Genomic DNA, 13,279 nt, shown 5'->3' with positions numbered 1-13,279 from the left:
TCACCATTCCTGATTTCACATTGAATGGGCCGGTGAGGCTAAAAGTATATTATGTGTAATCCTGCCATCTGCTGGTGAAATTTATAATAACTTTATTGGTAAGGTTTGCCTGTAAAATTGAGTTTCGAAAAACTCTCATATATATTTGCATATATATATAATATAAAATGTGTGTATAAATGTTTGTGTGTATGTATATGTGTGTGTGTGTATGTATGTATGTATGTATATATATATATATATATATGTATGTAATGTATGTATGTATATAATGTATGTATGTATATATACATATATATATATATATATATATATATATATATATATATTTATGTATGTATATAGAACAAAAATATAAATGCAACATGTAAAGTGTTTAATGAGCTGAAAATAAAGATTCTGGAAATGTTCCATACGCACAAAAAGCTTAATTCTCTAAAGTGTTGTGCATTAATTTGTTTACATCTTTGTTAGTGAGCATTTCTCCTTTGCAAAGATAATCCATCCACCTGACAGGTGTGGCATATCAAAAAGCTGATTAAACAGCACGATCATTACACTGGTGCACCTTGTGCTGGGGACAATGAAAGACCACTCTAAAATTTGCAGTTGTCACACATCACAATGCCACAGAGTCTCAAGTTTTAAAGGAAGTGTACAATCCTGTAGATAATTGGATGTTCACTTCTCTACTGTAAACCACCTCAAACATCGTTTTAGAGAATTTGGCAGCACGTCCATCCAGCCTCACAGCCGCAGACCATGTGTAAAACCACGCCAGTGACAGGTGTGTTCCAGTTCGTGCCAATATCCAGCAACTTTGCACAGCCATTGAAGAGAAGTGGGAGAACATTCCACATGCCACAATCAATAGCCTGATCAATTCTGTGTCACGCTAGGGCCTAATTAATGTATTTCAATTGACTGATTTTTTTATATGAGCTGTAACTCTGTAAAATCTTTGAAATTTGTTGCGTATTGCATTTATAATTTTATTCAGTGTATACATAATATATGTATGTGTGTTTGATAGATATTTGAATGTTTGTTGTGTGTATATTTTATAATTTCGAGTGAAGTGCTCATCTACTTACTGTGTTCAACGTTTTGTTCATTTGCAGGTTTTTCTGCCCCCCACCTTGTGTTTACTTAATGGGAAGTGGGTGGAAGAAAAAGAAAGAACAAATGGAGCGAGATGGCTGCTCTGAGCAGGAATCGCAGCCATGTGCATTCATTGGAATTGGAAACAGTGACCAAGAAATGCAGCAGTTGAATTTGGAAGGAAAGGTAGGAAATATCTCATAGATAGGCACAGATTTCTACTGGATACAATATTATTTTTTCACTCTACTGTCCATCTCATGCTACAGTAAATTCAGTGAGGTTTACAATCAGGCAGCTAGTGAGAGCAATACATTGGTTTAGGAAGTGGTTGATCTTCTTTCTATATAGATAAGTGTGGCTTTCTGTTTAGAGTAAAAAGAAACTACAAAACCACATCATGCTTTCCCTAATTAAAAAACAAGCATAATGCATCTCACTCAGTTTGCCCCTTGAAAGTTCACCTCTGTAAAACCTTAACATTAGCTCAGATTAATCTCCCACAATGCTTTGAAATCATACACACAAAAGAAGGTATCATTTAGTAATCTTTTTAAACTCCCCTTTCCTCCCTTTTATTTGAATAAACTAATGGTGAAACTGGGCACTAAAACTGTTTCTGTGAGAAATGCGTTCGTAAGGTCTTTGCAGGATGCAAAACAATAGGATGATTGAAGAACACACCTGCATACTGTCTGTACTTGTTACATGTTTTGTATTTTTGTTTTTTGTCTCTTCCACAGAATTATTGCACAGCCAAAACTTTGTACATATCTGACTCCGACAAGAGAAAGCACTTCATGTTGTCTGTAAAAATGTTTTATGGTAATAGCGATGACATCGGTGTATTCCTCAGTAAACGGATTAAAGTCATCTCCAAACCTTCCAAAAAGAAACAGTCCTTGAAAAATGCAGACTGTAAGTATTACCACATTTTGTGAAAAGGTTTTGATAATCCGATTTTTTTTTTTTTCTAAATCATTTCTAATGTAGGCTAATTATCATTTTGTTGTAAAACGTATTGTTTGTTTACTTCCCTATAACAAAAAGGTGTTGTGATACTACTTGGAAAAAGGCAGAGAGAAGCTGATCCCACAGAGATTATATTTCATATTTAGTATTTAGGTTGATTCCACTTCCTTTATTTCTCTACTAGATGGCACTATAGTTATTTTTTGACTAACCTTGCTATTTCTGAATGTAGTGCCTTTGATTATAAAATTGTGTAGATAAATACTAAGTATAATGTCAGTCTGTTTTTGTAGTCGATAACAGCTACCCAGCATGTTCTTATTTTGTAATCTGTTTCTTTTAAAATGTTAATGTATAAACAAGACTTGACACTGCCATGGGCATTTTGCAAAGTCCTCAAAATATTGTATACATGACTTTTACGGATAATAGTGGTAATAACGTGTCTGTACTCTTAACAACTCTTCTGAATTCTTCTGCCCTCCAGTGTGTATTGCATCAGGGACGAAAGTGGCACTCTTCAATCGACTTCGCTCTCAGACTGTGAGTACGAGGTATTTGCACGTAGAAGGAGGGAACTTCCATGCAAGTTCACAGCAGTGGGGAGCCTTCTACATACATCTCTGTGAGTTTGTTTTTCATTCATCTTCTGTCATTCACTTTAAAGAAGAAATTGCATTTTATTCTTACTGTGAGCTGTGAAATTAATACTTTTTTTACTCAGTTCCTAATTTTAGTACAAGACATTTTGCTAATTGAAATTGTCCCTATTTAGAAAATCCTTGAGACGCTTTCCTTGAGGGGGTTAAGCATACAGAATGTTTTTTCTCTATAATTAATATTTTTTTAATAAAAAAAATTAATGCGATGTAAGATTCCAGACCGGCAATTTTTGCAACTGATTTAACATTTTGAACACGACATATTTCAGTCACAGATGTTGGTTGTGTGCAAGGTCTGCCGCCTTATTAATGTAATTTAAACCTGTGCAATGTATTGTTCGTAGAATGGGAGTCTAGATTTTGTGAGTGACTGTATTTTTAATGCTCTTTTCTTCCCCAGTGGACGATGAAGAGTCAGAAGGTGAAGAATTCACAGTACGAGACGGCTACATTCATTACGGCCAGACTGTAAAACTTGTGTGTTCAGTGACTGGCATGGCACTCCCCAGACTGGTACAGTAAATAAAAAAATATGTGCATGTCTTTGTTTGCCCATGTGAACCAGTTAGATTTCAGATTTGAATCAGCCACAATTAGTGTTCGATAATCTTAATAGCCAGGTCACCAAAGTATTGATTTTAATCCAGAGTAAAAATTAGTATGGCTTCTTAATCTGGAAACAAATAAATGTTTATTTTGATTATTTGATGCCTGAAGACCTTTATCTTGATTATCAAATGCTCTTAAACTAATTAGATTTCTGTATTCAAATTGTGCAGGTATTAAATAAATATATTTAAACCGGAATGCAACCTGGTTGTGTTTTCTTCAGTAGTCAAGGCACATGAGATGCTATTTTTCTGAAATGTTTTTTGTAGTGTAAGTGCATAAGGTAATGTGCTTCTTCTTTTTCATACAAAATAAGTTTTATTTGCTCTTTTCATCAGACAAAAGGTAGCAGATTGCAGGTTTCTTACATTGAATAATAGTTTTCTGAATTATGAAATGTTTAAAAAGCTCATGTCAAAATAAACGAGAGCAATCAATCACTTGTATTTTGCAGATAAACATGAAATACATCTGTTGCCAGGTTTTCCATCCTTTTCCAGTATTTAATTGAAGCTAAATGCTGATGTGAGATGACATTTAATCTTTTAATGTATCAGTTATTAAATACTTTCCTTTATGCCTTGCAGATAATTCGGAAAGTGGATAAACAAACAGCATTGCTAGACGCGGATGACCCAGTATCGCAGCTCCATAAGTGCGCTTTTTATTTGAAGGATACAGAAAGAATGTATCTGTGCCTTTCTCAGGAGAGAATAATCCAATTTCAAGTAAGGCTTAAAAAGTACAGAATTCATTAATGGCTTCTTCTCAGATCAAAAAGAAGCAGTGGATAATTCAGAGAAAACGATTAAACCTTTTAAAAAAACACACACTTTGCCCATCCTTATTAAAGTACTGTATACTTTTTCAGATTTTTCCATTGTGGAGTGAAATATTCCATGTTCTTTGATTTAGATTTGTGATTTGTTGTTTTTACTTTATTCCCTTGTTTAAGAAAGAAAGTGAAATAAGTCTCTTATAATCCTCAATATTATCTTGAACTGTAGATGTTGTATTACATCTATGTCTAAGGAAGAGTCACAGCAGTAACTGACCCACTGGCCCAAAGACCATCTTAGAGTCTTCATAAGTAACATGGGGAATACAAAACAGAGCACGAGGAGAATGTTTGAGCATCTGATAGCAGTAGTGGCGTCAATTTCCTTCTTAGGATAACTTATTGATATTAGGATGTCTACTGCTGAGGCCTACATGTTATCTCTATCCGGTTTCCGTACTGAAAGACATGAGACAATTCAATCTGAAGGAGTAATGCAATAGTAATGACTCTTCTGTACAACGAAAACAATTAACTACACCACCGATGTTTCTTTCCTTTGTATAGGCCACTCCATGCCCAAAAGAACCAAACAAAGAAATGATCAATGACGGAGCCTCATGGACAATCATCAGCACAGACAAGGCAGAATATACCTTCTATGAGGGGATGGGGCCTGTCCATGCTCCAGTTACTCCAGTGCCTGTGGTGGAAAGCTTACAGGTAACAGTTAGGCTACTTCACTGGAAACCAAATGCAATTCTAACTTTGTGAACACTGGTGTTTCCACTCTCTTGCAAAAAAAAGGTGGAAAAAAAATCTTAATCTGGTCATGTAAATGTTGGTTTCTTGGTTTGTTTTTCAACAGTTGAATGGTGGTGGTGATGTAGCGATGTTGGAACTCACTGGACAGAATTTCACTCCTAATCTTCGAGTTTGGTTTGGGGATGTGGAGGCTGAAACTATGTACAGGTAAAAAAAAAAAAAAACTTAAAAACTTGCATATCCATTCTCTGAAAATGTAGTTTTATAGCAAATTTCAAGGTGCTAAGCTTTATCCATGGTGCATCATTATTCCACGTATTAACTCATTCACTGCCCTGGGCGACCTATATTACATCTTCTATTGCATCAAACGTACATTGCTATGAATAAAAACATCCCTGTTCACACAAATATGAGTTAAAGCATTGAAGTCTCCTTTGTATTATATTTTAACATGATTTTAAGAGTTAAAAGACGAGTTGTTGTAGACGAATGAGAAATGGCATGAAAAGTGAATTGCGGAGTGGCGAGAGTTGTATCTTTAATCGGAATAGCGACAGTGATGAGTTTTCTGATAAAGATCTCATGGGGTTGGGAGATGCAAATCAGGGTATAGAAATGGATGGATCAGAGTTATTCAATTACTGCAATAGTAATGCACAATCAATAACCAGGACCCCTAAGTTTTCTAAAGTCATACCCAGCAAATGCTACCAAATATTTTATGTTCAGAAATATAAGTTGAAATGCATATATTTAAGGTTGTGTATAAAACACACCTTACTTGATTTATAATCTGTAGGGCACCAGATTAGTGATATTTGGACAGGCAGGTGACAGGACAGGAATAGACCAGCTCCCTTTTGCAGGTCAGACTCAAATCGAATCTTGGCGGCCATCGTGCTTGAGCCAGCGGGGGGCACAGTGACCTAAAGCAGCCGGGCAGTGAATGAGTTAAGGCATGCGAGATCCATCTGAAACCCTGGTGCAATTTGTATGCTTAAACTTAAAATCCACTTGTAGAACTGTATGGAAAATAATAATCCAAGAACCAGGCCTGTCCTCTTCCTAATTTACACTCTAACCAAGTTGTCAATTTCTTAATTAAATGAACAGTATTTAGAATTAAAATCTAAGTGATTCCTGCTACAAGAGGCTGGTTATGTTGCATGTTTTCTTTCGACCTGATACCAGTATTTGCTTTTTGTGGAACCGAAGTAAAGGTCATGGGAGAAAAGATAGTGATGCACATGTGCAGAATTTGTCAGCACCTATTCCAGTGCTCCGGGGTCATCCTCTGCACCCTGAGGGAATTATGCTTTAAACATTTTATTGAGCTCAGTGTCTACAAATAAAATGTGGATGTATTAATAACACTGGTCCATATCAATAAATAACCTGAGTGGCTTCAAATGAAGACATAATTACAGTTTTGGACAAATAAAGGACAGTTTTGCCTTATCACAGAATATGAAGGAATTGAATTGAACTGAGCTGCAGTGGGTAACCGTTTACTTTCCACCCCTCAGGTGTGCAGAGAGCATGCTCTGTGTTGTTCCAGATATTTCTGCATTCCGCGAGGGATGGAGGTGGGTCCGCCAGCCAGTCCAGGTCCCGGTCACTTTGGTCCGTAATGATGGGATTATTTACTCCACCAGCCTTACTTTCACATACACACCAGAGCCAGGGCCCAGACCACATTGCAATGCTGCCGGGGCCATCCTCCGGGCAAACTCGAGTCTGATGGCGTCTGGTGAATCCAACACAAACAGCGAGGGAAGTTACACAAGCGTCACCACAAATTCTACCAATGTCACGTCAGCAGCAGCAACGGTAGTATCTTAACCTACAAACTGTCACAAAAGACTTCAAACTGACTATTCAAGTGCTGCATAAAAATAAAAATAAAGAAGAAGAAAGGAAAAACTTTAATCTTCGGCACCCTTTTGTGGTTTCATAGGGACACTCCTGTTAGATCTGAGGGCATATATGGTTTGTTTGGAGCCAAGATCAACAACAGGATCAATAAAGAAACCGCAACAATGATACATCAGCCATGTATAAAACTATTATTAAAGAAAAATCTATTTTTCGCTTTTTCTTTTGTTTTTTGTTTTTTATTTTTGTTTTTATTTTGTTTTTGTTTTTTGTTTTTTTGTAAAGGGGCAAGATGTATTAATGTGGGTGGGACTGAAGGTTAAGAAAAGTAGAAGAAAGAATATAAAACGGGATAACATAGTTTTTATGGACCAAGGATATTGTATAAGCTTTAGTAAAGGTACATTTTCACCATACCTTTTTTGTATTAAACATATAGTACACTTTTGTTACCAAATAGTTTCTATTTTTCCTCTGAGCTTTTGGCTCTGAAGTATGTGCAGGTTCCAATCCTGACCTTGCTTGTATATTATAGCTACCTTACACTTCCAGTGAAAACTATATTGGTCTTTTGCTGGATTTTTTTATTTTGTTTTATTTTGTTTGTTTTTTAAACTGAAGTCTTTTGACTTTTTACAAAACCGAAGGTGTGTTAATTTCAGTATCATAGAACCTCAGAGGGCCTGTTTTACGTTCAGTTACATGAAGTCTTTAAAATAAAAGCTTTAAGCAATGCCTCTGCCTTGCCTGCAATACACAATGTACTATAATTTACAAAAGAAAGAAAATACACAAGAGTAGCAGCTGCTCCTACTAGTTCTTCCATTTTTTTCCTTTATTTCTAGGCATCTTACTTACAGTCTGTCAGAGTATTCACACAATCATTTGCTGAATCCATGTACGATCCTGCTGGGTGAGGCTACAAGTCCATCGCCTAACAAAATAAATAAAACAGCAATTTATGCATTTTCAGATGTATAGGGTGCACAGCTTCCATCCATAGTGAGTAAATGTGAGGGGAAAAGACCGATATCTATGAAATATATATTTATGGAATTCTTACTTTTTAAGCAAGGACACCTATTAAGTTTGTGTTTTTCATTGATCTGAAATATTGTGTTTGTGTGTGAATATGTATTTTTCTGAATATCGTGTGTGTGTGTGTCATGTATAGATATGTGTTTGTGTGTATACACATACACACACATACCTACCAATACATACACACAAACACTTTGTTTTGTCTAACATCTCAGCCCCATCTTTTAAAGTCAGAGCCAAGCTGAATAATATGCTTGCAATAAGAGGTTTCAGAGACTGATACATTTGTTGTGGCCTTACTGCGACTTCTTCTGTTAAGTGTGTTGAAGCTTTTTTCCTCCAATCACCTACAGCCATTTTGCTCATTTCTATTTTACTTTTCAATTTTAGCAGCTGATTTGTTTTATTATTATTTCTTTGTGTTCAGATATGTGCATCTGCTTTCTGAAAATGAAATCCTGCACACGTCGATGTGGTTGAGGTCCTTTGTTGGTTAATTTGGTTACAGTTGCATTTGTTTTATATGAAATAAGTTGATATTTTGTTCTAGCTGCGGCTATGTAACTGTTCTCCTCGATGCGTTTACCTACTCTCTTACCCATCAGTTTGTTTAGTAACTGGAATCTGGGTGTTGCTCTAGTGCCATTCTTGATTAACTGAAGGACGCTTCATAAATTCAGAATAGCAACCCTTCTGTATCAAACACATTTATTCCTTAACTTTGGCGTAAGAGTTCCAAAGAAAAAAACAAGCATTTCATACTGCTCCTAGATGATGATGATGATGATAAATATCATAATCAATCTGTGGATTCCTTATGACCTTTGTTTAATGCTCAGGCAGCAGATGTTCTCATCTAACGTGCTCAGACAGCATGACCCATTGCTTTATTTTTGGTCTATTTTCATCTTGAGCTGGCTTAGTGAAATGTAGGCAATCTCATATAAAGTGAAATTACTTTTGTGCTTGGATTTAAGTCACAGCTTTTTATTTGAAGTCATTTGTCATTTTTCACTGACTATGTATAGTGTAGTTCGAAGGCTTTTTCCCACAGTCCTTGTGTAACGTATGTAATGTTTATTGAATTAAACAAACAGACAAAAGCTGTTTTCACACTACACCATCTAATCCCAGGTTGGAGTGGCCCCAGGGTGTCCCTGGGGGGACTCGCCCCTGAGTTCAGCCCTGCTTCCATTCACATTGGCCTTGCGCTATAATGCACAGGTTACAATTCACATGAACGTGTTTCAACCCGATGTGAGCACTTCATCCCGGGTTGGAAATCTCAGCCCAAGTCTCTAGCAGGGTGAGTTCACCCCGGCTTCAGAGTTTTGTCTCGCGTTGAAAATAATGTGAAAGCGCTTGATTGAGTGTGAAAGCAGCTAAAAAGAGATCTAGCTAAACGAGCAGGCATGAAATCCTCTTACACGTGGTTTGTCATGGTTAGTGGAAATTTAAATTTGGGCTTTTCCAGTTGGTTTGAACAAGCTCAATTAAACTCCACAAAGTGGTTAATGTTCTACAGAAAACAACTTATCTGGAGCTACATGAAATGTTCTGTCATTTGCAATATAAGTGTTTTCAAAATCTTCCTTTATCATTAAAAATTGTTTCACAGAGAACCTTTAGAGGATTTTAGAGGACTGAAAGATTTAATTCAATGAAAAAATAGACACTTAGTGGAAGATGTTTCACTATCTAAAGCAATTTTATAAGAGTAAGAAGTGAGTGGTAGGGTACTGAAGTAGATATTGCAATAAATACTTCCTTGTTTGAAACACCATCACACCTAGAAAACAAAGAATTTCAGAAGTTTATTCCTCATGCCTTCTCAAGTCTCTGCCAAGCACTTATTTTTCAAAGGCACATAAACACCTACTGAAAATAGTCACAGTGCCTGAAGCAGAATAGTGAATTTATAAAACACATAAACCATTTATAAGTCCTCTACAACCATACTTGTTTGATTATTTAATTGTGCTTTCAGATTTGTTCAGTTATGAGAGTGTGTCTGTAAATTATTTTTTTTTTTTATTTCTTGGCAGACACCCTTATCCAGGGCGACTTACAACATAAGTGCAAACAAAGTGCAAAAATACAGTTAAGTACAAGGCATCAATTGTTACAAATTCAATTTAGCTAAAACAGCAATTCAAAATAATACATTTTACAAATTCCAATTTACAATTTACACAAGTACAGTAAGTGACTTCCTACATCCTGGACGGTGAAAGCTAAGTGCTGTCAAGATGTAGGGTCACAGACAAGGGCTACGGGAAAGGGATCAAGGAGGAAAACAATCAAGAATGCGAGAAGCATAATAAAAACTGTGAAGTGCTGTCTAGCAGGGATAGAGGACTAATATTACAAGTACTGTCGGAAAAGATTCAGTAAGCGCTGGAATGAGGTCAAGGACTCGGCTGTTTTGACTTCGGTGGGCAGGTCGTTCCACCATTTAGGGACCAGGGATGAGAAGGAGCGGCTCTGGAGGAAGGAGAGTGGAGAGGAGGCAGAGTTAGTCTTCTATGGCGCAAACCTTTTTATTTTGTTTTTGCTGAGGCCGTACTGTATAAGGGACGCATCACTGTTTGAACATTGACAGGACTTGGGATAGTTCAAAATTGACCCTTTTACGTTCTTATTAGTGGCAAGCATACCAACAAACCTATAGTGATTTAAATTCACAAAAGCATATGTCAGCAGAGTCTCTAATTTAATGGGAAAACTACATTCACAGATTAATAGTGTCCTTTCTGAAACTAAAAATGAAATTACTCCTGTTTAAGACACTCATAAGGTTGGGATTTTAAATTCATCATCTGTTTTCATCATCCGACTTCATATGTTTTGTGTAATGAAAAGCAGGGTTACGTTTAAAATGTTTAGCAAAATGTAGCTGCTGTTATCAATATTTATTCTGATTTAAGTCTGTAGGGGGAAATAATTTGTGTTTGGGAAATGAAAAGCGGCCACTGTTTTCTTATAACTGGTGATGATTAATGTAAAGGAATATCATGGCAAAAGAATATAGGTCAAGTTCTGTTTCTAGTTGCAATTTTGAACTTTTGGGATTCTTTCAATGTGCCCAAGTCATTGGTATGGTCAGTTTGGGTTCATCCAACCAACCCAAGTTCTTGGTCTCGGTGGAAATTCAGCCTCAGTTCCATTCTAGATTGTCTTCCTTAACTTTCATAACTGCTTGTTCCAAAAATACAACCGTACCATTGTCATCAAACCTAGACAGATAAGCAAAATGGCAATACTTTGGTTTTAATTACAACTGAACTATGTCAATTGTGGGAATAATTGTAGTACTGTAATTTGAATATCTGCGTATGTATTTTGTCCTTCATTGCATTTTAGCGAACACCCCCTTATGAACAAAGATGGGTGTTTTTTTTTTTGTTTTGTTTTTTTTGTTCATTAAAAAAGAAAAGAAAAAAAAAAACTTTATTTTGAGGGATGCTTTCCATATTTTCAACTTTTTTCAGCGTTTTATATACCCAATATACAGTGTAATATTGTATTTTTTTTAAATTATTGTTAATAATGTTTATCCTTTGTCTGTTTTGTCCAACAAATAAGTGCATTACGCCCCTAATGCCTATGTTGGCCTTTGCGTGGATGTCAAGGGCCGGATGCTGCTGTCGATGCAGTGCGGATTGATTTAGGAATGGATCGTGGTTGTGTGCTATGACTCTGCATAATGTAGTTTGTAGCATCTCTAAGTAGAATTGCATGAATATCAGAGTGAATTTGATATCTTTCTTACTTCTGTTGGCCTTCCTTAACCCTTGTTCATTCTGTTCCTTTTACATTTTATACTTGTTGAAATCACACAAAATACACAGTCCCTCGTTTGTGTTTAAGGTCTTTAAATTAATCAACCTGAACATGCAATCCTATCATATCTTTAACCCCCCAGATGTGTAAGTCTAAACTCTTAGACTTATGGGTATCTAATCACCTGTGTAGCGATATTTTATTTGCTGTTTTTGATTTTTTTGTCTTTTAACCCCCAAGCACTATGTGTATCTGTTTTGAACTCATGCCATTTAAGGTGAATCGAAATAAGTCATGTAATCTAACGGGACATGTTTTAGAACATATCTGATTGACAATCTTAACTGGTTTGACTGTTTACATTAACTGTATTAATGAGGATGAACTGGGACTAGTAAAAGCTTATATGGCTTTTTCCATGAGTACTTAATGGTCAAAAGTATTAACTGTACTACCTGAAAATTTGTATCCCCCAAATTTAAGCAAAAGCAGCCTGAGCATATCAATATAAGAGGAGAGTAGTGAACAATGTTACAAAGCTGACAGAACAAAAACTTGCTTCAAAGTTTATATACATGTTTTTATTTTTTGTATCATTTCTTTTTCAGTGACAGTTTTTCTAAAAATACTTTTTTGTTCATTTTTTTTTTTTTTCATTAGTATTTTCTTCCAAAAGCAGCTGTTTTCAAATGAGCTCTGAACAAATATGTGTACTCTAATATGCCAAATTTTTTACTTTGATTTTCATGCACTGCTATATGGGATTGAGAGGCAGCTTTAAAAAAAAAAAAAAAAAAAAAAAAAAAAAAAGACGAAAAAAAAGGATAGTTTTCGTATTGAGCCCTTTGAGGACAGGATTGTCTTCTGCATCAAACAATTGTTTTATTAGGTTCAGCCTTACAAACGTTGTCTGCAAAATATGCTGTACTGCAACCTGAGTAGTACTCACCACTGTGTTATATGTAGATGTAATCAGAAATAGTGTTCTCAGTGCTCAAAGGGTTAATTTGTAGCACCTGTGCAGATGTAACATTTTAGCAATAACATGAAACAAGGGGACAGTTTTTGATAACATAGTTTTTGTACATATTGCACCTGCTCAGTTCCATATTTCATTAAACGGAAACCTACAATATTGGCAAATGTCAAGAAATAAAAACTGAAATGTAAACCACGGAGTTGTTTTGTGTCCTGTTTTAACGCGTGGTTCAGAAATGTGAGCATCTCAAAAGAAACTGGCTTTCGTAGAAGGCTTTAAACAACGAATAGGGATTGTATTTATTTTTCGGATTGTTTCTATTGGTTGTCATAAACACGTGTACAAATTGCATGTGAATGTTCATCTGTACTCCAGAGTGGTCGCGATAAATGATGAATTATGATTTTCCACAAAGATGTACAAACAAATATAAACTGGAAAAATGAGACAGATCTTTAATTGAAATGGTATATGTGTTCTGTGTGCTCCCTGAGATACTCGGGGTCATACGCGGATAGCCAATGTTACGGTTATTGTAAACACACACGTTTGAGGTTTTTCGTTTCTACCAACTCAAACATGGATCATTTGAGAGGTTTGCTCACGGGCATCTCTCACATCTGCTGGGCGATGTTTTTTTTGTTTTGTTACACAAATGGGTGTGCGGGTATTATATTAAGGTGTTGCTTTGCTATTAAACTATTTGAAATG

At 35.9% G+C, this 13,279-nt stretch overlaps 1 protein-coding gene across 1 annotated transcript in view; it reads left to right on the top strand.

Annotated features, from left to right (window-relative positions):
* rbpjb (recombination signal binding protein for immunoglobulin kappa J region b) overlaps positions 1-12,763 on the top strand; it is a 66,172-nt gene extending 53,409 nt beyond the window's left edge. Inside the window, exons 4-11 of the mRNA XM_066719989.1 lie at positions 1,122-1,287; positions 1,845-2,019; positions 2,561-2,698; positions 3,136-3,248; positions 3,932-4,072; positions 4,690-4,845; positions 4,991-5,094; positions 6,417-12,763. Of these exons, the coding sequence (XP_066576086.1) occupies positions 1,122-1,287; positions 1,845-2,019; positions 2,561-2,698; positions 3,136-3,248; positions 3,932-4,072; positions 4,690-4,845; positions 4,991-5,094; positions 6,417-6,732 (1,309 nt within the window). The 3' untranslated portion in view covers positions 6,733-12,763. The remainder of the gene's footprint in view (positions 1-1,121; positions 1,288-1,844; positions 2,020-2,560; positions 2,699-3,135; positions 3,249-3,931; positions 4,073-4,689; positions 4,846-4,990; positions 5,095-6,416) is intronic.
* The last annotated feature ends 516 nt before the right edge of the window (positions 12,764-13,279 follow it).

Source organism: Amia ocellicauda, chromosome 13 (assembly GCF_036373705.1).
Source record: "Amia ocellicauda isolate fAmiCal2 chromosome 13, fAmiCal2.hap1, whole genome shotgun sequence".
Classification (NCBI taxonomy): domain Eukaryota; kingdom Metazoa; phylum Chordata; class Actinopteri; order Amiiformes; family Amiidae; genus Amia; species Amia ocellicauda.
The sequence above is the reverse complement of the archived record's forward strand: the minus strand, read 5'-3'. Positions and strand labels throughout refer to the sequence as shown.